The 26,610-nt window shown below is 37.7% G+C and overlaps 1 protein-coding gene across 1 annotated transcript in view; it reads left to right on the top strand.

Annotated features, from left to right (window-relative positions):
• The window catches only part of NBEA (neurobeachin), a 426,845-nt gene that overhangs the window by 364,287 nt on the left and 35,948 nt on the right, over positions 1–26,610 (top strand). The window contains exons 46-47 of the mRNA XM_075139786.1: positions 381–533; positions 12,990–13,157. Coding sequence (XP_074995887.1) covers positions 381–533; positions 12,990–13,157 — 321 coding nt within the window. The remainder of the gene's footprint in view (positions 1–380; positions 534–12,989; positions 13,158–26,610) is intronic.

The raw sequence follows: 26,610 nt of genomic DNA, 5'->3' as shown, positions 1-26,610 counted from the left end.
TTTTTCCCCCTTTTAAGTAGTTTAGTTAAATAGTGATTAAAAAAACCAACATATTTATAGTATTGAAGACTTAGCATATAGTTTCGTGGATCTGTTATTCTGAAGAGGTCTCCTTTATTGATATGCACTGCTTTTCCAAAGTTATACTTTTCATAAAAACAGATATGAGGAAAAAAAAAAGATTGAGTATTTCATTATGAAAAATATGTTTGATCGTAAGTACAAGAAAACAGATTACAAAATTTCTTAAACAAGTGCACAGAAACATAAACAAAACCAGGAATGCTTTAATGTGTACTACAACAGAGCCTGATTCTAGCAGCACCATTTGGCATCTCTGTATAAATGTAAAGTCTCATTGTGTGTTTTCTCATTGCTAGGAGTTAATTCCAGAGTTTTACTACCTACCAGAGATGTTTGTCAACAGTAATGGCTATAATCTAGGAATCAGAGAAGATGAAGTTGTTGTGAATGATGTTGATCTCCCCCCATGGGCCAAGAAGCCTGAAGACTTTGTCCGTATCAACAGGATGGTAAGCTGCACTTTAGTTCAGCCTAAGTAAGGAGTTCTGTGTTTTAACAAGCTAACCTAATGCTGTTTTTCATCTCTTTAGAACTAGATTTATAGAAATAAAATAAAAAGTGAAGGAGAATTTGCATTCTGCCTTGCTTGACAGAAGCCTTTATTTTACAATGGATTTTCCTTCCATGTGCTCAAATCATGGAAAATGAAATTCAGTTATTCACTCTCTCATGAGACATCATCAGATGGGCATGAGCTGGACAATACAGGATAGCCTGAAAAATTTAAGTCTGTTCCTCCTCACCACCCTCTACATCAAAAAATAAAAGGTTATTATAAATGCTGGTATCTTGCAAGATATATTATATTCCTTGCTCAACTGAAGCTATGCACTTCCTATTCATCAGAGATGAATTGGAAGTGTGGAAATGAGAACATAAGCCAACAACTGCAGTCTCTGAAGAAATTTTTCAAAAGAACTGCTCTGATGTAAATCACCATGAAGTCTGCAGAATTTAAGCATGAAAAAATATTGTCTATGTTGTACATTTTTTGCTTTAATTTGATAGATTGATTTCATTAATGATAGAGTTAATACGTACATATGCTTCTAGTCATTTTTAGGAAAAACAAGATATATTCTGACGTTTTGGCCAGCAATAGTTCAATTTATGGTTCTGTTCTAGAAATGGATCTTCCTTAAAATGCACATTGCTTGTCGTGCTTATAGAGTCAGGACTATACTTTCAATAAGCTATGGGTTTCCATACAGTTGCAGAACTGTTCAGCTTGTGCATTATTCCCTATAGTGCTTTTGTGGTAGCATTGTAAGCCTAGCAGTGTTGGTTTTCTTCTAATCAGTTTGGCAATTTAATTTCAAGAACTGTCTATTTAAAGAAGATTGTTCTTCAGGAGCTGATAGAAAAAATAGCCATATGAAGTTCAAAAGAATAGAAGAATATTATAAAAACAAACCTATTCCTAGATGTATATGATTTAGAAGTGTCCTCCATTTAGAAGAGTAAATGGTTTGACATATGTCAAACCTAAGGAATTGATGGCAACCTCATCACTTGAGACATATGAAATGCACTACACAAAGCATGAGAAATGTGTTCCAGGGAGTAGTCCTTTGTTGGCAGGAAGAAACTGAACATTTTCCTTCTTTTTCTTGGCTTATTTCTCTTATAGCTGCATATATTGTAACATCCTTTCTAAAAATAAGTAATTGTCACAGCTGGCAGCAATAAATTCAAGTGCAATTTTACTAGCAAAGAAGGAGGTGGACTCAAAGGCTCACTACCCTCCATTAGCATTCTCAAGTGTGGGATGCGCAGTCACAGGTATGTGTCTCCGGAGTGCCCATGTCGCTGCACAGAGCCCTTTTTTGGATTGTGGTTGTGGCTAAACCCGAACTGGGCCCAGGAGTAAGCACACTAAAGTTGACCTAGAGGTTTAGTTTTGACATCTGTAAGAACAGAAGTGTGATACCTTAGTGAAAAAGGATAAACAAGCTGCCACCTATTGAGGAATATAATGAGAGATGCATATTAATGACTCCCTTTGGGAAATCTTATGAAGAATGTTCCTTCTTGGATCCTAAATTGTGTTTCTCCACCTTTCCTTTCCACAAAGATGGAATGATTAATAGGATGATAAAAGGCACTACGTGATAAGAGATCACTTGAAGAAAAGCTTTAGCTTTAGTTTATTTGATTTCTCTTGTGCAATTTCTTCTTTTTAGAAAATAGAATAGGAGCTCTCTACAGAAAAGTTTTGTGCTGGGATATTTTTGGCTGTTGAAGAAAACAGCTGCTTGCATGAATTTAGAGTATAGCATTTCTGCCCCTTCAGGACGATACTTTCAAGAAAGGCTGGTAGTTAAAAGCTGGGAATACCTTTTAAATATTAAGCTGTAATAGCACTAATGACTGATTCTGTACTGTGTAAGTATGCTCAGACTGCCACGAGACAGACAAACCAATGTTAAGATTAGAGTAGTAGTAGAATTACAGGTTTCAACTAATTGAATACTTCACAGATTTCTAAAATCAGAAATTATCTCACTTGTGTATCATACCCTTCCTATACTGTCTTCCACCCCTGTCCCCACAGATGTGATCATCATGCCGTTATTATACAGTTTTGCCTGGAGGCATTTTCTGCATGGCCTTTATTCATCCCAGCATCTACTTTTAGCAAAAGCATGATCAGTAGTTAAAATTTGGTTCTACACAGATATGTGCTATCTTCAAGAGAGCAGTCTGATGAAGTTCACAAATGATAATAAAATTGGGAATTGCCTAAAAAGCAGGAGAAAAAGGCATAGATTTATTTGAATTAGATGCAGAAAATACACTGAAAATCACCTTGGGAGGAAAGAATTAAATATATTTAATAGGAAGCAGAAGTCTGGAAACAAAAATAGTACCAAAAATAGAGCAGTAGCGAGGGAAGGGTGACAATGAGCAGCAATTAGATTAGATAAAACTCTGTAATTCTATATTCACCAGAAATAAGTGTATTTAGATGCCATCTGTGGAGAATCATTGCATCACAGAGGATGTAAACAGTTGTACCTGTCTATGGTCCTTTTGAGACTGCACCTGGAATATTGGATTCACTTCTGGGCAACTAGATGACAGAAGAAGTACTCACATTTGGATGGGGTTCAGAGGACAGAAACAAAGTGAATAATTTTGGGATGTTTAAAGAGCATGATATATGCATAGTTTTTTATAAAGCTTATTATAAACTAGCAAGTAGCTAAAGAAGGATAATCCCTTTCACGAAAATGCAGATAGTATGTGTAGTAAGAAGTAATGGAATTACATTTTGAAAGTGTAATAATTTGAATGTGTAATAATTTTTCAGAAAAACTTCCTCACATAGGGTTTTATTAGGGCATAGAGCAAACTGCCAGTACGCTCTTTTTGGTCACTAGAACTAGACTGGTCAAAGTAAGGAACAAATACAAAGGGATTGGAAAGTTTGACATTCCCCACCTAATGTCTGATTCCATGTTTTGAACTGGCCAGCAGATGTATTATTCAGTTAGGTCATCCCCAGGCCAAGCTTTGGCTGTTATACAAGAATCTATCTTGATGAAAAAAAAATAGCCTGGGTGTGGTGCTGACGTCTAAAATACAGCAAGCTTGTGCAAGCCTGGAATTTCTACAGCAACTTAGCAAAGCAAGTAGGGAACATGCTTACAGGAAAGCCACAGAAAATTGAGGAATATTTCAAGTAAATGTTATCCTGATCCCTTGTCTAATGAAATCAGCAGTAGTCATTTCATTTCAGTGGGAAGGATCCTATGTGATACTGCGTAACATACAGTGGGATCTTGTTTTTCCCTAGCTGACAATATTTGCTTCTGTTCATACATATTTTTTGCTTGCTGCAGGCATATATAATGTGTAATTTTATGTGGGAGTAAATACAAATCCTTATATACAGCCTACTTGCACATTTATGAATGTAAACATTTTCTTTAAGTAACAGCAAGAATTTCAGCGTTTCATCCTGACACTTACCAAAGCAAGTAGAGAACAGCCTAGAAAACATCACAGAGGCACAGTGATGTATATCAACATAATTTAACCAATTGGTTAATAGGCTTTACTAAAATTCTGTGCAAATTAGTAAACGGCAGGCAGGTTTTTGGTGTTGTTTTATTTGATTGTTCAGCTGGGTGTTATACACTTCTAACTAAACACAGAAATGGAAGTGGAAATGGTTTTCCATCAAAAGAGATTCCTTTAAGCTTGTGAAAATTAGACTTATTGTAAAGACTGGAAAAGACATTCAGTCAAGTTACTTTTAAGACCTATTACAGTAGCTTCTAAAGCACTCAGTGTATACATCAGGCATTGTTGTAGCAGTTTTATTTATCCATACAAAGCTAGACTGATTACTACGGAGTTACTCATGAAACATTAATAAAGCACTATGTTCAATGCTAACATGATTATGGTCTGACCTCGGTGATGGCACAAAGGACAGAGGCAGAAAGTGTCCCTGATAACATTACCCTAATGCTGGGCTCATCAATCATAATCTCCCAGTTTACCAGGAAAAAAAAAACCACGCATAAAACCTTCCACAGATGTGCATCTGTAGTCCTACTCAGCCTCTCAATCCCCACAGACTTAGAGCAGTCCTGAGAGCCAGAAATAGAACAGATTCAGTCAGTAAGTCAAGCATGTTAAATCAAGACAGGGAACACCACTGTGAAACACTGAAGCAGAGCTTTTATAATAAGCGTTCTTTAGTTTTGAAACAAAAGATGCAAGATTGTGTAATTCAAAGTTAATTATAATGATATTTTCATTATGCTTATGCACATATTAAATTACAAATTACAGCGTTGAGTAAAATGCATTCACTATAAATTATATTTTTGAGAGATTAAATGGTGTCCTGTTTTTGTTATGCATATTTTGTTCCTATTACATAACCGTTACTAAGATTGAATTTTCTTTCTGTCTTTGAAATGATTTATTTGCGCTCTTCTACTGCCAATTACATTTTTGTACAGTTCCCTGGCTATTCAGAAGCATGCATAGTATTTCATAATTAAAAAGCTTCTTGAATAGTCATTAGAAACATCTATTATGAAAGCTCTGTGCTATGAGGAGCTGGAAGATTTATCTTTTCTCCTCACCATTCAGCAGCAGTTTACATTCCTTTTTTACCAGATAAGCAGTAGATAAGATTTGATATTACTTCCTCAGTAGTAGCTTTGATTTTATTTTGTGTATTGCCAAGGTTTGTTCTCAATGCAATTAAAACTCATTCAGCTAACAGGGGTTTCAATATAATTTGGAATTGGCAGTGATTTTTTTTTTTTAAACTTTCCATATCACTGAAGAATCTTACTTACATCTTGAAGACGCTCACATAAAGGATCAATTTCTGTGCAAACATCCCTGAATAACCCAAATCTGTAGAATGCACTTCTGTGTCACTTTTAAAAAAATACTACTTTGTTTAAATGAACATAACTGATTTCAGATATCAGTATTGCCTATTTTATTTTACGACAAGAGTCAAAGATTTTACTCCAATAGTCAGTACAAGAAATGGTAAATGAGGCGGAGAAATATTAGGTGGAGAGAATCTGTATGTTCAATGGCTGCAGAGAATCACGGATGTAAGGGGAGAGAAGAAAAACCCAGCTCAGAGGCTGAAACGTCTGATGGTCTGTTACTGAGCAGATTTACAAAACTGAAGTGTCTCAGAGTAGTTTTAAGAAAATATTTTTAAATGTACTGAATATAAGTTAATAGCAAGATACTGTGGTAGGAGTTCTTGGAGAGACAGACAGCATATTGCTATAGAGGGGGGGAAACAAGGCAGGAACTGCAGAAACAGGAGGGGCAGGTGCAGCTGTGGTCCAGACGAGGGGCAATATCAGAGCTTTCCTCTTCTCTGGTGACACAAAATACCTGGGATAACACAAAACATTGCGTTAGAAAGAGGTTGGAATAGCATATTTTATAAATTCAGAACTCCTAATACTTTACACAGCACATAGTGTGCATTAAAATAAAAATCAATGCCTCCTACTGGCATCTCAGTAAAAAATAATTTTAACATCTGTCGTGGTTTAACCCCAGCCAGCAACTAAGCACCACACAGCCACTCACTCACTCCCCTGCAGTGGGACAGGGGAGAGAATCGGAAAGGTAAAAGTGAGAAAACTCATGGGTTGAGATGAAGACAGTTTAGAGGTAAAGCAAAAGCCGCGCACACAAGCAAAGCAAAACAAGGAATTCATTCACTACTTCCCATCGGCAGGCAGGTGTTCAGCCACCTCCAGGAAAGCAGGGCTCCATCACTCGTAACGGTTACTTGGGAAGACAAACGCCATCATTCCAAACGTCCCCCCCTTCTTCCCCCAGATTTATATGCTGAGCATGACATCATATGGTATGGAATATCCCTTTGGTCAGCTGGGGTCAGCTGTCCCAGCTGTGTGCCCTCCCAGCTTCTTGTGCACCCCCAGCCTGCTCGCTGGTGGGGTGGGGTGAGGAGCAGAAAAGGCCTTGGCTCTGTGTAAGCACTGCTCAGCAGTAACAAAAACATCCCTGTGTGATCAACACTGTTTCCAGCACAAATCCAAAACACAGCCCCATACCAGCTACTATGAAGAAAATTAACTCTACCCCAGCCAAAACCAGCACAACATCAAATTAGGATGAGTGGAGAGGAAAGTGTGCAGTGTTCATAGTGCATAAAGGTCTGAAAAGAGCTATAGTGATCAATCCCACTAAGCAGTATCTTGGCTTATATTAACTTTATTTAGTTTATACATAAACTTACTAATACCTATTTATATTTTACAACAGCTACAGGTCAGATTTTCAGCCTGTGGAACATGTGTGCATACACTTGCCTGCAAACACACAAAAACCACAGTACTTTTACTTCAAAATATGTATACACTGGATGTACAATAATGCTTGCAGTTTACCTATTAGCAATAAAAGTCACTCAATTGAAAACTGTAACATGAGAGACTCCTTCCTCAAAACAAAACCCATGAAAAAATACTGACTGGAATGCTGCTATATGAAAATGAAGCCCTAGTAACAGTGGTTCAAACAAGTTCAGATTGAGAATGCCTGAATAAAATTCTGTTTTCTGTACATTTTAATTATAATGGAAAGCAAGCTGGATATTAGCTGATTTCTGTTTAACAGTAAGAATCTTTAAAAACCATAAATAATATTACATAATTATATAAGTAGTAATGATTATTGCTTTTCTAAAAAAAAACATAAATTGTTTCCTTACATTTCATATTGAAAACATGCTTAAAAAATTAAAGCCCCCAAATGCTTTAAAGCCAAAACGTTCTTGAAAAATGCTGTTCTTTAGGACCATCACCAGCCTATTTTAAGGATATTATTCTTACCTTTTTCTGTATGTTGTTCCTATTGTACCTACAAATTATTTTTTATGCAGAAAATTCCCTCACCCTATTCCCCACTGAGCCTTGCATATTCTTGAGAAACCAAACGATGTACTGTTGACAGTGAACAACTCATAAATTTTCAGGAGGCCCTTACATGGAGTGGGAGCAGCCTGTGCATTAGAGCAAATTAGGGAGAGGATTCTGCAAGTATCGCATGAGTAGCATTGCAGAAGTACTTGAGAGAATCAACAGCAAACCAGGTCAGACCTGACATCAGAAGCTTTCTCCTGACTCAAATGAGTCCAGGTTATAAAGCACAGATCAGGAGCCTTGTCCCCACTGAGGGCCAGGTAGGACTTTGTAGCCTTTTGGTGGCCTGTTCTTGAGTGCACTCTACCTATTGTTTGTGTCCAGTGCCATACCCCACAGGACACGCCAAGGGGGAGGACGTGAACATCACACAGCACCCATCGCAGCCTGCAGCTGGAGGCTGTGCGGTGCTAAGGCCCATGCAGAGCCACTCTCCTTCACAGCTCTGGCTCCTCCCTCCACCTTCCACTCTGGCCTCTGCCCCAAATCCCCCACCACACCGGTCTTCCACCACACAGCGCCTGGCAGGCACAGCGCTGTTAGTCCACTTGCTGCTACCAAGATCCTCACAGCCTCCCTGACAGCAATACTTCCGACTTCCAATTTTGTGTGGAGTTCTGAAATATATAGTTCAAAATAATTAAATTCACTCCTTATAAATTTCCCCAAAGTTTCCCCAAGAAACTAAGATTCTTCCCCAAGGAACTAAGGACCCCAAGGTTCTTTGAAGAACCATTAGGCCTATAAACATAGTACAATAAATCTGCTTAAAGAATTGGAGATGAAGACATGACATGCTGCTGTTAAAAAGTAGCTCATTTATTTAATAAATTATTAAAGAACTGTTCATCCAAGTGAAATAGAAGTTCTCCAAACCTGCCAGGGTCAGTAGGACCTTCTCTGGAATGACAAGCTGCTGAGTAAGGGCTGGTCATGCAAGTAGAAACTGCCTCAGGGAAACATAACATAGACATTCAACTCTCCTAACTCTCCTAACTTTGAAGGTCAAAGAAAGTATACCCCCCTGATGAGTAAGACTGGCAAACTGATAACAACAGATGAAGAGAAGGCTGAGGTATTCAACAAGTTTTTTGCCTCAGTCTTCACTGGCAACCTCTCTTCCCACACCTCTCAAGTGGATGGACCGCAAGGCAGGGACTGGGGGAGCAAAGTTCCTTCCACTGTAAGAGAAGATCAGATTTGTGACCACCTGAGGAACCTGAATATGCATAAGTCTATGGGACCTGACGAGATGCATCCCAGAGTCTTGAGGGAACTGGCTGATGTAGTTGCCAAACCACTCTCCATGATATTTGAAAAGTCATGGCAGTCAGGTGAAGTCCTTGGTGACTGGAAAAAGGGAAACATTGCACCCATTTTTAAAAAGGGTAGAAAGGAGGACCCTGGGAACTACCAACCTGTCAGCCTCACCTCTGTGCCTGGGAAGATCATGGAATAGATCCTCCTAGAAGCTATGCTAAGGCACATGGAGGACAGGGAGGTGATTCGAGACAGCCAGCATGGCTTCACCAAGGGCAAGTCCTGCCTGACCAACCTAGTGGCCTTCTAGAATGGAGTGACTACATCAGTGGACAAGGGAAGAGCTACAGATGTCGTCTATAAGGCCTCTGTAAGGCCTTTGACACAGTCCCCCAAAACATCCTTCTCTCTAAATTGGAGAGGTTTGGATTTGATGGGTGGACTGTTCAGTGGGTGAGGAATTGGTTGGATGGTTGTATCCAGAGGGTAGTGGTCAACGGCTCGATGTCCAGATAGAGATCAGTGATGAGCGGTGACACAATTGAGGGACGGGATGCCATCCAGAGGGACCTGGAGAAGCTCGAGAAGTGGGCCTGTGTGAACCTCATGAAGTTCAACAAGGCCAAGTGCAAGGTCCTGCACCTGGGTCGGGGCAACCCCCAGTATCAATACAGGCAGGGGGATGAAGGGATTGAGAGCAGCCCTGCCAAGAAGGACTTGGGGGTACTGGTGGATGAAAAGCTGGACATGCGCCGGCAATATGCGCTCGCAGCCCAGAAGGCCAACCGTATCCTGGGCTGCATCAAATGAAGCGTGGCCAGCAGGTCGAGGGAGGTGATTCTGCCCCTCTACTCTGCTCTGGTGAGACCCCACCTGCAGTACTGCGTCCAGCTCTGGAGCCCTCAGCACAAGAAAGACATGGACCTGTTGCAGCGGGTCCAGAGGAGGACCGCAAAAATGATCAGGGGGTGGAACACCTCTGCTATGAGGAAAGGCTGAGAGGGTTGGGGTTGTTCAGCCTGGAGAAGAGAAGGCTTCGGGAAGACCTTATTGCGGCCTTTCAGTGCTTAAAGGGGGCTTATAAGAAAGATGGGGACAAACTTTTTAGCAGGGCCTGTTGCGACAGGACACGGGGGAATGGTTTTAAACTAAAAGAGGGTAGATTTAGTCTAGATAGAAGGAAGAAATTTTTTACAATGAGGGTGGTAAAACACTGGCCCAGGTTGCCCAGAGAGGTGGTAGATGCCCCATCCCTGGAAACATTCAAGGTCAGGCTGGACGGGGCTCTGAGCAACCTGATCTAGTTGAAGATGTCCCTGCCCATGGCCGGGGGGGCGGGACTAGATGAGCTTTAAAGGTCCCTTCCAACCCAAAATATTCTATGATTCTAACACCAGGGTGAGGATGTTAGAGGAGATAACGGGTGAAATAGGCTCATTTGACCCAAGCATTTATTTTTTCAAATTTACTGTCTCACCTTTAAATAGTCAAATGTTTTGCCGTTTTCCTGAAATGCTCTCTGTATTCTAGAAATAACAATGCTATTTTTGACCAAAGCAAATGCCTAACAATTTTTTTGTTAATTAGTTTTTAATAAATGAATAATAGATACAGATGCAAAAGAAACTTATAAATATGCAGAGTTCGGAGGAGGAAGATAACAGGCTGCTTACTGTAGGTTGGTCGGATGGATGGATGCTGGAAAGACAACAGGCTTTAAATTCTATTTTAAGTTTTATTACATACAAAGCAACATTAAAAATTGAGCATTTAAAAGTTAGGAAATGCTTTATTTATGGCTGCTGTGGCATACTTAATTTTATCCTTGCATGCTAACATCCTGCATGCTAAATGAGGTAAAAATGCTATGAAAAAGATTATACGGGATGATGTAGTTGCTGACTATATCATGTTGCACACACACAATACAATATAGTTAAGGATCTGGCATTTCTTAATTATTTATTGTGAGACATGCTTTGAAACCAAATAGTATTAATAGTTTAATAGTATTTAGTATTAAGCACTGTTAATGCTATTTAAATAATATTACTCGCAATTTGTGTATGATGGCCTCTGATTTTGAAAAGGAAACAACAAATTTTTATATGCTTGTCTGCAACATTTCTTTATAGCTTCTTATGGTATGCTGAACTTAAGCCCTTGAAAACTGAGCTACATGTCAGCTATTAAGCCTGAGCCTTCCCATCCATTTTCCTCAGCAATAACAGTCGCTGGTTTCGATAGAGAAGGGTCCAGTTTTCCACCAAAGCATAGAAAGTTCCTCTTCCACGTGGAGCATTACAGGGAGAATGTCTGAGGAACGATTGTGTGATTACCCAGGGAGCCAGACCCATGTGGCTTGCCCTGTCTGCGGCTATTCCTGCGCGAGTGGTGGTGGGCAGGGGGCTGCTGGCCGCTGCCGGTGGGCAGTGCATGGCACGGTACTACAATGTCCAATGGTTATTTCTGAAGCAGCCTCCTTTTGATGTAAACACATTTTTTCCAAAGTTTATCCCCCTGTAAAATTTGAACTTTCCTGGGGCAGACATGAAACTCTGTCCTAGCTGGAAAGTGTTTGTACTGAGTAGTGGCACTATGCTTGAAACAATGGAGGAATTAGGATTTCTTAGGGGAAGGAAAAAAAACCAAACCCCACAATCTTAGAGAATGAAAAGTATTAGATAATGTAATATAGAGTGTTGCTGCCAACTCTGCCTGTATGCAGTGAATAGTAGTAAGCTCGACATAGATGTTTACATAATAAATTGTATTAAGGCTGTTATTTTTTTTTCAGAGCGAGCTAGACTCTTTTCAGTGGTACCCAGTGACAGGACATGAGGCAACAGGCACAAACTGAACACAGGAGGTTCCTTTCTTTACTGTGGGGGTGACAGAGCACTGCCACAGGTTGCCCAGAGAGGTTGTGGAGTCTCCACCCTCGGAGATACTCCAAAGCCGTCTGGGTACAGTCCTGGGCAGCCTGCTCTAGGTGGCCCTCTTTAGCAGAGGGATTGGACCACGTTATTTCCAGAGGTCCCGTCCAAACTCAGCCATTCTGTGATTCTGTAATTTCTTTTTTTCTGACAAACTAATCGGAAGTTCGTTCCCCGATCTGAGAACTGAACGGCCCTGGTTCTGATCGAAGGGAACTAGGTATATGACACACTAGGTATATGCACAAAATCAGGACTGTGATGGAGTTTGGGCAAGGACACATATAAAAACTTGGTCAATGAGCCATGAATCTTTATTTTAATACCAGTTCCTGTTTATCACAGTTCTTCTCTGAAGGTAGCATTAGGAAAGAAGGAACAAGTGAGCCCGGATGCCATCTTAAATACATGATGAGTCTTTATAGGAGAATGATTTATGTATCCAGGTGCAGGCTCATGGGAAACTACAACAGGTAGTCTGGTAGAGGGGTAAGAAGAAACTGTGTAATGCCTTCAGCTTTCGAAAGCTCCAATTCAGGCAATGATAATCTACCAAGGATGCCAATCATGTCTGATAAAGGCACATTGGTTGGGTCAGGCTCAACGGTAATACTATCATCATTTCCTCCATCTAGAATTAATCTCTTTCCGTATGCTGAGCAAAGGAATAGCAATCCTTGAACCCATTTTTAAACCAGCTAGTCACAGCTTGTGTTTTCTCTGGTGAACCAACCTAATGTCAAAAATGAGTGTGAAAAATGCTTTTCTCCTTTGAGAAATCAGTCACAATTCACACATGGAGTTCAGAACCTCATTTCGCCAATACAGCTTTTTAATCCTCATGTTTCCATTTTAGATTTAAGACTAATTAGAACTAGTTGGAAAATGAGTTGGAAGATTGGGCTTTTGAAATTGTTTTCCCATTTTCATCAGTTTTTCTTGACAAATTACCTAACTTATTTGACAAGCCCAAAAATTAATAATTAAAACACTTGCAGCTAGGAGAAACCCAGTAGCTGAGAAGAAAATTAGCATGATATAAAGCTGAAGGAAAGAAGAATATCTTTTTAGTGTTTCTCTCAATATAATTAGTTCTGTTTTTTAATGTTTGAAGGATTTCAAATATATCAAATCAGCCTGAACAGGAAATGTAATGATACCCATTATGTTTCCTCAGTTAATAGGAAAAGGTAGGATGTAATTTAAGCATGAAATTGCAAGATGGAATTTACTTCCTAACTCTGAATTTCACTTGCAGGCCCTGGAAAGCGAGTTTGTATCGTGTCAACTTCATCAGTGGATTGACCTTATATTTGGCTACAAGCAACGAGGACCAGAAGCAGTGCGTGCACTCAACGTTTTCCACTACCTAACATATGAAGGCTCTGTGAACCTGGACAGTATCACTGATCCTGTCCTCAGGGAGGTAGGTGTTTACTGCCATTTCATTCTAAAAACTGCTGTCATCTCACAAGAAATGATACTTTTTCCATCTTTCACTGCTGGAGAAAATTGTTGTGTGTGACTTGATTCAGAACTTAGGCCCTAGGTGACTTCAGAAGCAAGTATTAATAAACTAGCAACAAAACAGATGTCCCAAAGTATTTTGTTTGCTTGAAGTTACTAATGTATTTAATGGTCAGTTATGATATGGGAAATTATAATGTAATGCATATTCTGTAATATATATTCTGCTACTTTTTATAATTTACTTTTATTAAGTTCACTCAGTAGAACTGAAAAGCTGAAAGAAAAAACTGCATCATAGTCATAGGGAAAACAATCTAACCTTTTCAGTCAGATAATGTTGGTGAGAATATGTATCTAAAAAAGAATATATTTGCTAGAGTGACAGTAGCAATTATTCAGATTACTTTTGTGTTAATCACGTAAAGTATAATCAAACTGTTACCAAAATAGAAAATGTTTGCTATTTGTTGTGCATACAAGTATTTATGTTTGTATATATGTATGCATGAAATATATATACATGCACATATATACAAGTGAGCGTTTTAAATTTATCAGTAAATCTAAAAAAAAATGTACTAGCTATCCTGATACATGTTTCCTTCCAGTAACTGTATTTGTTTTTAGTAAGACTATTAATTTGAATGACCATTTTCTAATCCATCGTTGGCTAAAACAATTGAAATTTGGTGAAAAGTGTGAAGAAGCAACAGCTGCTAGATGAGTACCGCTGTGATGAAGCTGTACACACAAGCTTCCATTCCCCCAGATAGCTGCCATCTGCTGTATGCAAAACAGTAATAATTTATACATTGCCAGGCAATGGGTTTTTGTTTGTTTGTTTGTTTTCCAATCTTGGAGACAGAAATCTACAGATTTTAGAAAGAAATAGATTGTAGAAAGCATTAGTATTCAGCTAAATATTGGGTTTGGCATGTTGTTTTTTAGTAGTGCATTGTTGCATCTTGTTACATTTGGTGCTTTTTGAGGAGCAGAACTAAAAAAGCATTCAGACCCCTAGCTTCCTAGAGCTGGATTTTCACACCATGCACTGCAAAGCTTATATTTTGTGAACAGTTAGTATTTGCTTGCTTTTAAGAATGGCCAGAATTGCTTTGGTCCCACTGCCTCAAATATTTAATGTTAACATCTACATAATGGTTTTCTGGATTTAAAACTTTGAGCACGAGAAGAGTCAGTAAGGTACGAAACTGGAGATACTAAGGAGCAATGCTTTTTAAAGTATAAAACAGGTGTCAACATCATGAATACAAGGGATTTGCATGGCTTAGGGTCCTGATTTGCATGGGCAGACTCCTACGTCTTGACTTTAAGAGTCTACTCCCACAGGGTAGCTTGTAGGATTGAGGTCTGTCTGTCTGTCTGTGCACCTTATTTAACATCTTATGACATGATGAGACTCTTCAGCTCTCCCATGACTCTACTTACATGCATAACTTGTCATCAGAAATTTCAAGAAATTCATGGAGATGTTTTTGTTCACTCGCTTGTACATCTAACCCATGCCCTGTCAATCAATAGCATATAAATCTCTTCTTAGGCTATTTACACGGTGTAAACTTCTAAAAGCACAACTTCATCTTCATTGCTACAAGTCAGATTAGTAAATAAAATTAATTGTTAGCAATGAGAAGGCAACACGTCTAGAAAAAATGAATCCTTCTGATTTTTGTTATGTGTAAGTACATAAAGTTATATGCATGCATTTAAAAACAGTATGCTTTCTCCTCCAAGACATCTCAGACATTGCTGATTTGTGGTTTGTCATAAAAAGGTTAAAAAATACTTCTTATTCATTTTTAATCAGAAAATACAATACATGTGAAAATACAGACAGATTTCGAGCTTTCTTCTGTTTCCCTGAGCTCTCTATATATGAAACTAGCAGACATTCTATGGCCAGTAATAAAGCATTTCACATCTGGATGATCTAGTAGATCAGGTATTTGGATGTCGTGTTTCTGTTACAAGTATATATGTTCTACATATATTGTTTTGTTGGCTTTTTTTTTTTACTTTATTCTGCCTTTTACTAAATATTCCAGAAAATAAATTAAAAGCAAAAAGATCTTTTAAAAGCCTCTGAAGACTACTTATAAATACAGAAATGTGAGGATAAGAACACTAGCACCTTTAAAAATAGTGAGAACAATTGTTTAGTATGTTTTACAGTGGCAGGTGGTGGTGTCTGGCATCTTAACTTAGAAACGCTGCAATTTAAAATTAATTGAGCTTTGCAGTTATCCAGGAAAATGCATCTCTCAGTATCCAAATGCTCTTGATGTTTATTTTCTAAATAAACTGAAACATTTTTGTTCTGTCACATGGAAGATGGTGAATGTTCTCAATAAATGGCTGTAAAATAAGCCAACCAATACAACCTTATTGGCAGCAGCCATTATCAGACCAATGGGCTCGAATATGGCAGTAGCCTCCTCAAACTGTGGCCGTAACTGATTTCGTATTGAGCTGAGTCCCAGCAGAACCTGCCCAGTGAAATAAGGCTCCAAAGACAAAAACCTCCCATTTAGGTCTGAGCTGATTGAAAGACATCGTTTAATAAGGCAGATCCCCGTGACCTGTTCATGCTATACCTTGGCCCTTTCACATTCACCCTTTGCTTGTGCACCTCACTTAACCACTGAGGAATGTGTTGTTCTTAGCTCTCTGTGAAGAATGGTAAAGGAGTCACTTCAGTAGCCTTCTAGCTGGAGCAAAAATATACGCAATGGTGGGATAACTCATTCTTGCCATTTCTTACATCTTTCTCATGTGCATGGGGGAGCCCTCTAAGAACTCTCTACTGTTTAACACTGGAAAAATGGCCACACTGTGCTTTTGTTCTGTTTGGACCTATTTAGTAGAAGACTCTCCATCTGGCTTACTTTCTTTGTTTTCTATTTTGTAAATTCACAATGAGTGAAACCAGAATGCTGGGATAGCATTACATTTTAGATTACTAAAGTCTATGAAATCACATATGTCTGCCTCTGTAATAAGTGTTTAGCAACATAAGATCTGCACTGGATGGGTAAAATATACCATTTTCATTTAAAGATACTGATTTTGATTTTTCAAACAACTTTTCTGATACCACAAAAAATATTTGATCACTATCATTTATTTCAAGTAGTGATGAGGGCAACATGAAAGTCCTGACTGAAATGCTCCACAGAATGTATAAAATTGAATTTTGTTGTTCAGATCTTTTATGATTAGAAATTGGGAAATTCTCCAGTCCTATCAGTTCTAATGGTCTCTCTTATTCTCCACATTGCAAAATTGTTTTCATATTGTAATAAGGAGGAGAAAAAATGCGTAACAAAATAAAAATTTTTAAGGCCCCAAATTATTCTTTTGTTTGTTTTTTTTTTTCTTTTTTATTGCAACCTTTTGTATTTTATATGTAAATTTTTCCTTTTTCAAAGTAAAAGCAGTGAGGTGAAAGCTAAAATTTGAAGAACAGCTTAAGGATATTGATTCATTCTTACTTGACAGGTGAAATCATGGTTGCAGCACTAACCACAGCAATTACAGCATTAAAATGTCAAGAAATTAGAGGTCAGAATAACAGATAATTTTCCTCCTTTTGTCAGATTACAAACTGACATTCTTTGACAGCACAGGATCTGTGGCTGAGAAAATTATGACAGCTTAACTCATCTTGTACTTGTAAAGCAGTAATTGATAATGAACTTTACCATGACAGTTTTCTCCTGTGGAGAAACATGACAGAACATCCCTGGTACAAAGCCTGTATCTCTTTTTAATATGTAAACAGTAGTTATATTGGACATTAGATGTTATTTGGAATTGTCTTTACTGTTAGTTTACATCATAATCCAAATCCTTTCCACTGGACAGATTTGGCTGACTTCAGGGGGTTGATGCTGAGAATGCTAATGTGTAAAGAACAATATTGGAAACGTAGTTTATTTATGGTGCTTCGATATTATTGGTTCATTTCTTCAGGAAAATATAGTTCCTCCACTGGTTTCTCCCAGAATGTCTATAGATTTTAGGAGCCTCATTTTTCCCAAACACCTGGAAATTTGGACACTCAGAAATCAAGAGAGTTGTGTTTTTTTCAAGTTAGGAACTTGTTTCTGTATGACACAAAGTGTTGTGGCTGAACAGCACAGTTATGCTGGTCATTAGAAAATGCAACAGAAGAGCTAAAATTATTTTCAGTACTACCACGTAGATGAAACACAAAATAATTAAGAGGACAGTTAGTGCGTAATAGATTAATCACATGTAGTACTGAAAGCACATCTAGTGTGCAGAAAAGTACTATTTCAGGTTTCCTGTTTATTTGTTTAAATAGCCAGATCTCTATTTACTTTTTTTTAGACCTCCAGCTTGTTTGTGATTAGCAATGTTTTGAAAAATCAAGTGAAACATGATATTACACAGCTATTGGTCTGCACTAGACTTTAGGCTAACTTTGTGTCATCCTTGTGTTGTACGTGAGCTGCAAATACAGCTTAGCAGCGCAGTACAGTGACTTTCCTGCAACTGCTGCATCTTCACCAAACACTTGCGTCCCCCCAATCCGACAGGAATTGCAAGTGCGTAGGAAAGCAGGGCGGTGTGAAGCTACTGGGCTCAGATATTTGTTCTGAGCAGCCACCTGTCAAAATACCTGAGCATACTCGCAACTCACACAGCAAATTGAAAAATGATTAAAATTGCTAGTGTTTGACAGGCAGTTGCTGCGCCCGTAAACTAATCCTAGTAGGACAGTTTTGCTGGCAGCTAACAGAGCATATGGCCTATGCAATATTTATTTCTTTGGTGGTGACTTGATATTTAGCATATTTAAATAATTTGAAAAGTCATAATGATGCAGTAGTCTTGCAGTGCTTTTCAGTTACCCTCATTTCTGGGTGTTATTTTTCCTCTTATATTTTCTTCTGTTATCTCTTTCTTTGATCTGACAGGAATAACAAAGCATCCCTCTGGATCTGCTATAGTGAAATATGCCCACAGGAAGCAGAATAGATCACATCAGTTTTCACTTCTTTTTTTTTCTCTTTTCCTTTTTTTCCCCCTCCTTGCTGAAACACTCTTTGCTACTACAGAGGGCTGACATGATAGGGTTGTCAAGACTCAGCAAGATAGATATATCTTTAACAAAGGGAGCTGGAATGCTAGCCTTTCCCTGGTGGCTGAACCTGGCAAATTTATGAGGAAAAAATTAACACGCTATTCTAATAACAGTGTATAACGCTTTCAAGGTACTGCCAGCCCTTGCATCCACGTCCTTGTTCTTGTTTTCGCTCAGAGTTATTCTTATTTATTCTGATTTCATTTTTAACTTGTTAGATCTTTTTCTTCTGGCTGCCGTTTCTTTGATGTGACAAGAATATCAAAACCACCCCTATGGATCTGCTTGATTGAATTGTACCCACAGCACTGGCCACTTACATGTTCAGTTGTGCTTAATTGCCTCCATACAAGGGAGGGTCTTTGCTTCCTTTCTAGGAGCAGTCCTGCTTAGGCATGAATACAGATAGTGGTGAAATAAGGAGGAAGCTGCAAGTGGATATCAATATCCACTTTTTTCGAAGTTAATTGAAGGAATCTGTATAGCAAGAACAGTTATTCAAATAAAAGCCATCATCAAAGTAGAGCTTATTTTCTTATATGCTAAGGGCTCTGTTCTTCTCTGAGAAATGTGTACTTGTGTTCTGTTGATTTTTGTCGAGAAGTCTACATCTCGTTCACTCCCAAATACTGTGTTTCCCAGACATACAAAACAGGGAATTTTTTTCCGAATTTATACTGTTTTTGGGAAAACCACCTTGATTATTTTATAGTATCTTTGGCTTGTGAGTCTGCTCTGTATGCATTAAGAGATTATCAACAGAAAATTAAATGGATTTTTATGTTTCACCCTGCGAGCATTTATGGATATAATAATTTTTATGTCTTTCCAGTGGTTTCAGAGCTCAGTGTCCTCTTCTGTAAATGGGAAAGGAAGAGTTTTTACTTGCTGTCATTTTGTTATGGTATCTCTCTGTAGATGAAGAAGAAAAACACAGGGATTTTTTGAGGCTAAGATATTTATTTCTGTAGGTAAAGATTCCTGCAGAAGACACTGAATACAGGAGGAGTCACCTTAAATCAGAATATTCAATAAGGAATTAGTGTAAATTGCATGAGGTCAGTTACCACACAGTAATTGCCCAAAGTATAGGCTTTTATTTTGAAATTAATGTGTGCTCTTTTACTTGTGTCTTGTTCAGGGGAAAGGGCTTTCAGAAGGTGTTTACTGCAGAACAACTGAAACATTTTAACTTACGCATCCAATTTTACTATGAAATAACTCTTTGGGAGCACCTACCCCAAGTAACACAAGCCATTTATGACAAGGAGTCAGAAATCATAATCTGATCCATAGGATTCCAAATTAAAAACATCCTCCTACTGTTGCTTAAAACAATTATCTACAGTTAGATTAATGATTGATCGTGATATCTCCAGTTAATTAACATATTAGGGATGATCACATAGTCAGTATTTTAGTGAATCTGTGCTGATCTGAATTCATGACCTTTCCTGGATTGTGCTGTTTTGTGTTTATGGGAATTCAGAATCTTTTCATAGTCAAGAAAATACACAGTTCGTGGAAGTGAAACAAATTTTGGCCTACAGGTGGGTTTGGGTCCAAAATGGCATACTAGAAAGTCTGGGATTTGTTTATTATTAATTGTACTTGTGATTAAAAAGCTCAGCATCCAGACAGAGCTAAGCACTGCCTCTCAATGTACATCGCCAATCATACACCGAGCATTCAAACTGAAAAACTGCCGATCACTTATTTAGATGATGAGACTTCAACCAACCTATTTGATAAATACTTCAGATAATTCATTCATCAAAGGAATATTAGGGTGAGTTTGTGAATAACTCATAGCCCAGAAAATGTCTCGATCTACTTTGGGTATTATTTGGAATAAATTTTTTGGCCAGTTCTCATCTACGTTAAAATTTCATATGCATTTTTGTCAGAACATCCTGGAGTCTTACCCAAACTGAGTTTAATGTTTTGTCAATATAAAAAGAACATCATTAACTGCAATTGCTCTCTTTTATTGCAGAAATATATAACATACAGGTCTTACACATGAAAATTTCTTTTTTATTGTCTGGTTATTTTGTTTTTCTCCATATGAATGACAGGTACCAATTATTGATTTTTAGAATTAGCAACAAGCATTTTAACATACATTTAAAGTAATATTTTATGTGAGAGAGACAGAGAGTGAGAGAGATGGGGTGAAAATTACTGCAGCTGATTGTAACAGAAATAGCTGGAAGGGGCTTATTTTTTCCTATTAGCACAGATTTCAGTTATATTACACTGTCATTACCTCAGCATAAATTAACTATTATTCAAAACATTTCACACACAGCAGTTTATTGGAACAGATATTACTCAGTCTAAGTATCTAGTCATTCACTTAGAAGGATGCAAAGCTGAGCTTTCTAAATGTTTTAAACATATTGATAATGTGCCTCTTTAACGCCATTTTGAAGCCTGCGTACAGTATATCTATATTATTGTTTTCAATTTATGTCAAGAACAAAGTGAAGTTTTGAAGAATGTGTTCTGGGAAATAATCCAAACAGAATTATTTCTTTAGAAGCTAAAATATACACTGAAGCTTCATGAATACTACATGCGACAGCTTTCAGTATGTATGTTTTACCTACTTCCCTGTCAGTCCCTTTTCAGCTTTTAGTTTTGAAGGTTTGCCTGTTCTCTGAGATACTTCTTGCGTCCTGCAGTGGATAAATTGAAGGCTGGCAGATGGTTGGAACCTCGTCATAACCACAATGTGTAGTAAAGGGAATGCACTTTGCAAATCTCAGAGCACCTTCTTAGGGTGGGAACAAGGCAGAGGATTTGTGATAGAAAGATGAAGGTGAGAGCAAAGAGATAAGCCAGCATGTACTTTCCATTCAGATAAAAAAGAAAACCACTGATGTTATATTACCATGTTCTTGACTTAATGCATTTTATTTCATTAACAAGGAAAGATTTTACTCATGAGTTTTGCTATTTTTTTTTGACAAAGCAGAAGTAGAACATGAAGTCACACTTAATTTTGTATAGTTTTATATTTATAAAACAGGAACAAAATATGCATAGTAGATACTTCGGTTACTGAGTCTGTTCTGCATTCCAAGCATTAAAAAATGTCTTCAGTGATCATGTTTTATTTCAATAATAAACCAGAAGAAAAAAAGTCACAGCTAAAATGCATTCTTTAATGATTAAGTGCCCTTTCCTCTTTTATTACTGCAAGCTTTCAGAAGGCCTGTTCTGTTGTTTGCTTCCCTGTTTTCCTCATTTTCTTTTGTGTTTTCCTACAGGGGATGTTCTTAATTGTAAAATAAGTAGAAATAAATATGATGTGTATGTTCCGTGTAATGGGTTTCTGAAACGTGTAAGTTATCCTTCTGGCAGTAAGGATTACTCATTATTTCAGCTATTAATAATGTTTATTTTCCACGACAATGATATTCTCTAGACTTGATCCTATACCTTCATTTATTTACTTCTACATCAAAAGATGTCAATGTCCCAGTAGTTCAAAAGACTACCTGCTTATGATCATCTGAATTCCTGTCAACTACTGGCCACATTGCCATGGGGTATGAACAATCACTAATAAACCCTCTTTCTCGCATGTTTTGGTTGAATTTCCTCATGAGTATAGTGTGTTACTCTATATGCTGGCTTACCAGAAGGATTTGAGAGAGTTCAGAGAAGAGCATCCTAGTGATGAGAGGACAGAGAAGACTGATTTATGAACAAGATTTCAAAAGCTTGACAGGAAATAATGGAGTGAAGGGGGACGTGTAGCAGAAAGGCAGGAATATGGAGAGTTGCGCATGCCAACTGAGATAGGGATATTACTTGGTCTGATACCAGATTAACTAGCAGTTACAGGATCAAATTCAGGCAGGGAAGTTCAGGCTTGAAGGCAGAAGTTTCCTAAGGTCTATAGGCTGTAATTTGACTATACAAATCTCTCAAGAGAAATTGTAGAAGCCTCCTTAAATGGGTCATTTCAAACTAGAATGAGCAAACACTGTAAAAATGCATTGTTAGGAAGAATGTACACTATGGGCACATAGAAAAATTGGGACTTTTTCATTTGTATCTTTTATTCTGCTGTGTTCTGTTATGGCGATAGCCGTGAGCATAACATGAACCCAACTACTTTGTCAGTAACTGCACTAGTCTGTGCCTCTTATGATTACATTAACTTCCATCATAAGTCATTGCATCTTTTTTGTTTTAATTCAGGATTATTTTTATAAGTTTTTAATTTTTGACAAATTAATGGTTAATGTAGAAATTAGTTTTTAAAATCGCTACATTATGGGGGGAAATTTTTCAAAACAGTCGGTTTAGCTCTTTGGAGTTCTTCATTGTTTAAACCCCTCTGTCTGAGGGGTTGGTCCTTTGCTGACTTACAGAGACTAAAGTCAACAGGTTGAAAAAATGTTAGTAGATGTCCTGAGCACCTACCATATATAGATTGCTATCCAGAGTCATAGTTTACTACACTTCCTACAACCAAACCCAGTTGCATGATATTTACTCCAAGTCACAGAAATTAAATACTCTCCTAAATATTGACATATCCTTTTTTATTTCTTATATTGCCAATTTTGTCAGAATGTTACACAAAATGTATAAATGTGTAGTATTTTTACAGAATACAATGCAAATGTATGAGCATTTCCTAAGGTAGAAAGAGGACACTCTTGAGGAGGGAAATGTGATTGACGTGGAAGAAGAGTAAGGAAATAACGTGAGACATTTTTCTTAAAAAAGGGATAAATTCAGTTGATATTGCCAGAAAAATAATGAAAGAGGTGCGAAAATTTAAGAATTTTTCTTTAAAAAATCATTCCCTCCTGAAATAAACTTGTCATGCAGAAACTTTACATGCATTTATTGTTGATTTTAAAAAGTTTAACTGTGAATTTTTAAAGTTCACAATTTAGCTTTTAAAATAAAAAGCATAGTTAAAACCAGCTGTAACCATGCACTGTTAAAACTCTTAGTCACGAAGAAAAAAAATTAATTAGAAAAGAGTGGATGAAGTTTCAAAGTTTCAGTGAAACCTCCTGCTGATATTACTGTTGCATTTTTATGGATAGGATGCCTATGCTTAAAGGCCTCTGTGCTCTTAAAAATGACAATTAAAAACATATATGGTGTCTTAAACAAAACTAAAGGCAAGGGGAGCTAATAAATAGTATTAAACCTGATGTGGTCCCCAACAAATTCTCCCTTCTAACAGCACGGAGTAAAATTTCGCTATGTGTAAGATGCAGTGCACTATTCAGATGACATCAGCCTCCCTGAAAACCATGGGAAGTAGCATTGGCTCCACTCCCAATTACTCCCCAAAGCACTTAACAAGTCTAGGGTACTTGTATTTTATTCTTATCCCGGTTAGTGTTTCCCTTTGTTCCGGCAGCTGTGTGGGTACCAGCAAAGCCAGGCTCTTTCTGCTTCTGTGACCTTTCCCAGCTAGCAGAAGTCATGAGCCATTTGGTCACCCAGCTTGAAAGTCCTTCAGAAATATTCACTCCCCCAGTTTCCTCAAAAATAACACTGCTTTTTTCGCTTGATGCGTTGGCCTGTTGAGAGCTGTGAGTGGAGGTCAGGTTGACCGCCTCTGCTTTCCAGACCAGGCTGTGGAATAAGAACAGAGATGCTCAGATTTGCTGTTTTGTCCAGACTAGAGATTGCTCCATGTCTCTTTCCCCAGGAGATATTCATGAACAGTAGAAGTTTCTTCTTTATTCTGCCTCAATGGAGAGGAAAATTAACAAAAGATTTTTGACAAGTACCTTCTCTGTTTTGTAGCATTTCTACTCCTGGACAATATTTGGAGCTTTATTACTGCAGGAATATAAAGGTATAATAATACCACTGTCTTCATTGCCACAGAATAACTAGCTTCTGCTTTCAGCTCAGCATTCTGGTTCGTGTAAATGGTGATGGATCAGTGTCATATGAGTTTGAATTTTTTTTAAAATTATTTTTAAATAATAGGAAAACCAAAAGTACTTCCAATTTTTGTCCAGAATAAAGCCCTACATGTGCTATAGTGTTTAACTGAACAGGTCAGGGTGAGCAGCTTCTCTTCATGTCTGAAGAAAAGAAAAAAAATGAGGGATCAAGGAGGGGAAATGGAACTGCATGTGAAGATGGGCATTTACACAAATCCTGTCTTCTTGAGGGAGGGAGAAAGAGACCAAGGTACAGTGGGAGCATGAGAAGCCAGGTGAACAACAAAGAGGGGAAAAGGACAGAAAGGACATTTGGAGCTCTTGATGCAGAGGAGGAGGAAGGGAAAGGGTTAGGAAGGCAGTCCTTGGGAGCCTTATAGAAGCGGTGAAGGAATTACCATAGGAACAGAGAGCTCTTGGTATGGTAAAGCAGAGAAATGATGTTTGCAACCTTCCCAGAGCTTTATGGGATTTTTTAGTCTTGACCTTTGGGACTTCTTTTTTCCTTAGTGAATTCATTGAGATATTGTATAATATAATCTAGTTAGGCGTTTCTAAACAAAAAAGACTTTATTTTAAGTACTTTTGACTTGTAAAATTTAGCAGGTTTCTAAATGCAGTTGATGGTGTTTGGAGAAATACTACTGGCAATTTTTAGCCTAACACAACTGGAACTTCAGGCTTCCTGGCTGTTACTCACTGCTTTTCACATGTGGAAACAATTGTAGCATCCCAGACAGCAGCACTGTTTTTTTAAAATGCCTGTAAATTTTAGTGACTGCCAACTAAGGGATGCTAATGACAGTTTTCATATAATTTTTTTATTCCTTCACTTCCTCTTTTTAGACTGACAATCTCTAGTGGTTTCAGCCAGAAGAGAAGGTACATTTAAAAATGCAGAGAATTTTTTATTTCTTACTCAAGGAAATGTAACAAATTTATTTCTGTTTTAGAAAAGCTTTGAAATAACTTTTCATTATTGGAGAAAATGTGCTTGGAATCCTAGAAGCCTTTTCAGAAAAGAAACTTTGTGTCATAAGTTTGCTCTGTTTAAAAAAAAAGAATTCCATCCCAAAGATCTAAAAACATAAATTAAGATTTCACCATCCTGGCTTGTATTTCATATGCAAAAGAGAAAAATAAATTACTTAAAGGATGACATAAGGGAGAGGAAAGGAAACACCTTCTGCTTAAAAGCAGAAACTCTTGAGTAGGAGTGTCAAAAGTGAGAGGTATGACAAACCTAAGACTGTAATGGTAGAATTAAAAAAAAAAAAAAAAAAGAAAACGGAAAGATGTAGGCAAGGATATCTTCAAGAGGAGTTTTGGTAATAATAAGAACTTGAATTTCTTGGAACTTCAAACTGGCAATACAAACTCAGGAAGAAAGAAACAGTTTGGCCAGAATAGAAGATGATGCTCTGAGCAAGATCTTGCTAAGACCTAACAGTGAGGACTGTCTCTTAGTAACAGGATTTATGCAACAGGAGGCACATTGAGGCAACAGAACTCGTTTGGTTGGCAAATACTAGCTAGGACACATCTGCAATTCTGCATGTTGTGATGCTTTGATTACTGTCACACAAAGGAGTAATACAAAGGAGTAGTATCAACAGGGAAATTCTATGTTGCAGGTGTACATTTTAGTAATTTGCATTGCAGAATCAAGATGTCAAAGAGAAGCTTGTTCCATAGACCTAAACACCAGATGTGAAAGATCATCTAGATTGGCCTCTCACCCAACAAATCACATAGAGCTTTTGTCCATGTAGCCTTTTGAATGTAATCATAAGTATTGGTGTCTGAATAACGAAAAGAGGATATGGAAGTGTCTCCTTACATAGGTAGAGTTTAGGTGATGAGTCAGTCACCTTAAATGTTTATCATCCAAAAACAATAAGAGAGAATGTCTTCAGACAGGATAAAATTGCCTGTCAGATCGAGAGGAAACCTTGTTTCTGAGGTTGTCCATTACCTAACAATAGGAAAATGATTTCAGGGCAATTATCAGTCATCTAAAAATAAAAAATCCTGATTGCCAACGTTTCAAAACCTTACCTATTTATGGCATGAAGTTACATATTTAATGAATTATTGTATCATGCTATTACATCTCTCACAAAAGTAACTTAGCAGTAAAATCTTTTCTAATGTGTGTACTCAGTAAGTTAATGATCAAAGAAAGCAACATTTTCTTTTATAAACTTAATACAGATTTGGGAGAATGATGACAGAGCAATGATTTCATTTGGCATGACATCAATGAACACACAAGAGTTTCAGTAAATGTTACCAGTCTGTATGGGACAGGAATTATTACAAACATGAACATAAGAAAT

The sequence above is a fragment of the Calonectris borealis genome, chromosome 1 (assembly GCF_964195595.1).
Source record: "Calonectris borealis chromosome 1, bCalBor7.hap1.2, whole genome shotgun sequence".
Classification (NCBI taxonomy): Eukaryota; Metazoa; Chordata; class Aves; order Procellariiformes; family Procellariidae; genus Calonectris; species Calonectris borealis.
The sequence above is the reverse complement of the archived record's forward strand: the minus strand, read 5'-3'. Positions and strand labels throughout refer to the sequence as shown.